We start from the raw sequence: 3,714 nt of genomic DNA on the forward strand, positions 1-3,714 counted from the left end.
TGGGTATAAAAATAGTTCTTTGTTTTAAATGAACACTGATATCACGCTCTTTCACATCAGGAATTACCGTCTTTGTCCATTGTGCCTTGTTTTTTCTGCCTCGCATTCTTGTTGCTACATGTCGAATATTTCATTCTTTAGCCCTTATCTGTGCTTGTTTTCTCTATTTAGCTAGGAAGTAAATCGAGAGCGTACCCGCTATCACCTGTAGAGTAGTCGTAGACGTAGTGCAGTACGCACGGACGATTTTTATGACGGGCTTTCTCTGAGCTCTGGAGAAAAATTCTAGGCCAAATTGTATAAGAACACTGAAGCACTGAACAAAAAAAATTTCTAATAATCTTTTAACCAGAACGTAGAGTAACCTAAGATCTACTATTGTTTACTGTCTACTGCTTAAAACTGTGTAAAATGATGAGAACTGATAAAAACCTTTGACGAGTGTTAGAATACGTAAAAGAAATTACCTAAAAATATCACTGGATACACTAAGTATCAAATGAAATCAAAAGATTGCGGAGAAAAGAGAAGGAAATTCACTGTAAAAACTGCAAAAATCAGAGATTAATTTGTGGTAAAAATATCCAATTTTTAATATTCCAACGGGCACTTTAGATAGAAGATCAATACTTTTTAACTTCCTTGTTTATTCTAGACATATATAAACACGATTCTTGTATTATATCATCATTAGCCGTCTTCAGTCCACTGCTGAACATAGTCCCCCCGTAAATAATTCCATTACATCCGAACTTGAGCACCCTGAATTATGTATTCTATTATTCTATTATCTGTCCATGAGCCTATTACTTTTTTAAGTTTCCAATTTTGGATTAAGTTTTGCGCATCCACCATTGTATCTTATTGATTACTTTTCTGGTAAAAGTCAATATTTCTGCTCCGTATGTTGGAACTAGAAGTATACATTGATCATTTATTCCAGTTCAAACGTGCAAATATTACGGCCTAAATATTAAAAAAAATAAAACCAAATGCATGACGTAAAAATATGGACACAAATATCAATACCAACTACATTGGTCTACTCATGTAAACTAGAGGTTGTTAAAATGTGGATTGAAGTTTTATATGGACAGATCACGTCACAAATCAAAGACTCAGCGAGAACGTGTACATTTGAATATTCAACGGAACGTTTGATACCATGGTAATATTCTAAGAGGTGCCAAATATAAACTATTTAGATTGATACCCATGGAAAAACAGAAAGAGTCATGTCTATATAAAAACACGAAGAAGAAGAAGAAAAAGGAAAAACAGAAGAAAAAGTGGACCTGGTAAAAAGTAACACACGTGATATTAAAGTTTAGTTACAAAACACTTCCACATAATAAAGAAAACGACTGAGGAACGTCTATATGTTTTAAGCGTGAGACACCAGAAGAAGAAATGTTTAAAATGGTTTTAGTTACCTGTATTTTTCAACTTCTTTCTAACTGACCTGTTTGCTGGTTGCTAGTGCAACTGATCCCTAAATATTTCAGGTCATCGGCTTATATGATCTTTGATTCTATTATTTTTATATATTCACTTGAAGAGTTGTTGGTTTTTAAAGATGAGTTACTAAGAACAAATCTTTGCTCAAAGATTTTGGTAGGTTACCAGATAAAGGGCTTATAAATGTATATAAACTGTTATATTATACGTGGATCATATTCATTATTTTTTGCCAGTTACTTACTATTTTAGTATTAGTTCTTGAGTTAAAACTTCCAGGTGTGAATTTAACTTTTTGACTACTACTCACATTAAAAATATGGGTACACATATGCGAACCGAATTGTTCGCGAACTGCTCGCGAGCTATTTGCGAACAGTTCGTTGAAAATATGTTTACAAGCGAACTCATCGCAAACTCGTCACAATCCATGGAAAGCAACGAACCAACTGCGAACCAACTTGTGCGAAGTTACATATTTGTTTGTGTAGAGGTGCAAGCGTATTATTTATTGATGGCAGAGTATCCCTGTCTTCAAGAAATCGCATAGCAACATAAGCAAACGATTTACTTTCATATGCTTTGTCTCTACCTAAAAATATATAATTTATTTTATTCATTTTTAATTAACACATTTTTTACTTAATTAGATGGCTTTGGTCCAATGAAGACAATTTTGTGAAATATAATTTATGCTTTGAGAGTTTCTGTTTTATTCAACTCAACCTGTCCTGATCCACCGGTCCCTGTTGAAAACTTTTTCCTTTTCGCGCCTAAAGGATGCCAATGGGGTTATTATTTTTCGTTTACAGTCTTCTGGTGGCATGGCCATAGTCTCACCTATTTCGGGCCTTGCGTCAACTTTTAAGTTTTTTCGAAAATGTTAACAATTTTTCGGATCCTAGAGTATCCTCTTGTTCTGATATAAGTCAATAAGAGGAAGATAGTGGTGAAAAATGGTGTGATGGTGGATGTAACGGATGGGGTCTCCGTCCTGGGTCCGACGCTGTGGAACCTGACATATGACTGGGTCTTAAACTGCGAATATGGGGAGGGTGTTACCCCCTTCGCATTCGGGGACGACTTTGCTATGCTGGTGGCTGCACGGGACAGGGAGGAACTCTTGCTTCGGATTACGTGTGAGTGTGTCCTCGTTGAGGATTGGATGAACGAGCACGATCTTTTTCTTGCTGAGAATAAGACGGAGGCTGTAGTACTCAGAGGTTACAAAAAGAGAGATAGGGTTGAATTTAAGTACGAGAGAGCGAGAGTGACGCCCAAAAAAGTACGTAAAGTATCTGAGAGTAACTCTCCATCAGGGTGGGTTGGGTTAACATTTGAGGGGGTGAGCCGCAGAGCTATTCAGAGAATGGCTGCGCTGGGGAAGATAATGCCTAATATCGGTGGACCCAAATCCAAAAGGAGAAGGGCGTTTCACGGTGTTGTGCAGTCTGTCGTCTTCTACGGGGTCCCAGTCTGAAGTGAGGCGGTAGAAATACCAACTTACAAGAGGTTCATGGTACGCGTGGACAGAACTCGTCTGCTGCGGGTAGTATGTGCCTACAGGACTGTGCCAGCTGCCGCTCTGTGGGTGATCACCGGCTGTGTTCCTTTACATGTGCTGGCAGGTGAAAGGGCCAGAATTCATAGTCTTAGGGGTGGAACATTGAAGAGCGAGAGATGAATGAGACAAGACTGGACGAAGTCACTATTCCCGAACTTTCGAAGTTGGGTGGACTATGGGCATAGGCGGCTTGAGTTCATGCTAAAAAATATAAACTAAATTAAAACTAGGAACAAGTCACACAATCTCGATGCGACTACACGAACAGATAATATCGCTGCGAATACTATCCACTGCGAATATCCTTTGAGTTCGTTCCAAAAACCGACAGGGCGTGCTTGGTGACGAGCGACGAACGAACGGCTCGCAAGCGGTTTGTCCAGCTGTCTAAATTTTACGAATATAGCGTTCGCAAAGGGTTCGCAAATAATTCGGCTCGCATATGTGTACCCACCTAAAGATGTTAATATCCATATGCCAGCAAATATTAGACCCATAAAATGAATCATGTGAAATACGCTGGAGCCGCGTTGCCGGCAAATAAATAAAGTTTGGCAAAACGTGCTAGTCAATAGGTTAACAGTGACAGCTTGCAACAGTTCCTTACTCTTTTGATGTTAATTGACCGACAGGACGTTCATTTGTTTAGTTGGGTTGATGCATACTTTTTAAAATTTTCTTAAAACCAGTAC

At 38.4% G+C, this 3,714-nt stretch overlaps 1 protein-coding gene across 1 annotated transcript; it reads left to right on the forward strand.

Annotated features, from left to right (window-relative positions):
• Positions 1-2,422: 2,422 nt before the first annotated feature.
• Positions 2,423-2,938, forward strand: LOC140432090 (uncharacterized). Its single transcript, XM_072519931.1, has one exon. The coding sequence runs from the start codon at positions 2,423-2,425 to the stop codon at positions 2,936-2,938; it is 516 nt and encodes a 171-aa protein (XP_072376032.1).
• Positions 2,939-3,714: the final 776 nt, after the last annotated feature.

The sequence above is a fragment of the Diabrotica undecimpunctata genome, unplaced genomic scaffold, assembly GCF_040954645.1.
Source record: "Diabrotica undecimpunctata isolate CICGRU unplaced genomic scaffold, icDiaUnde3 ctg00002802.1, whole genome shotgun sequence".
In the NCBI taxonomy this organism is placed as follows: domain Eukaryota; kingdom Metazoa; phylum Arthropoda; class Insecta; order Coleoptera; family Chrysomelidae; genus Diabrotica; species Diabrotica undecimpunctata.

Bases quoted from the DNA above. Each gene is read 5' to 3' on its own strand.
- LOC140432090 (XM_072519931.1), top strand. From the start codon at position 2,423: ATGGTGGATGTAACGGATGGGGTCTCCGTCCTGGGTCCGACGCTGTGG.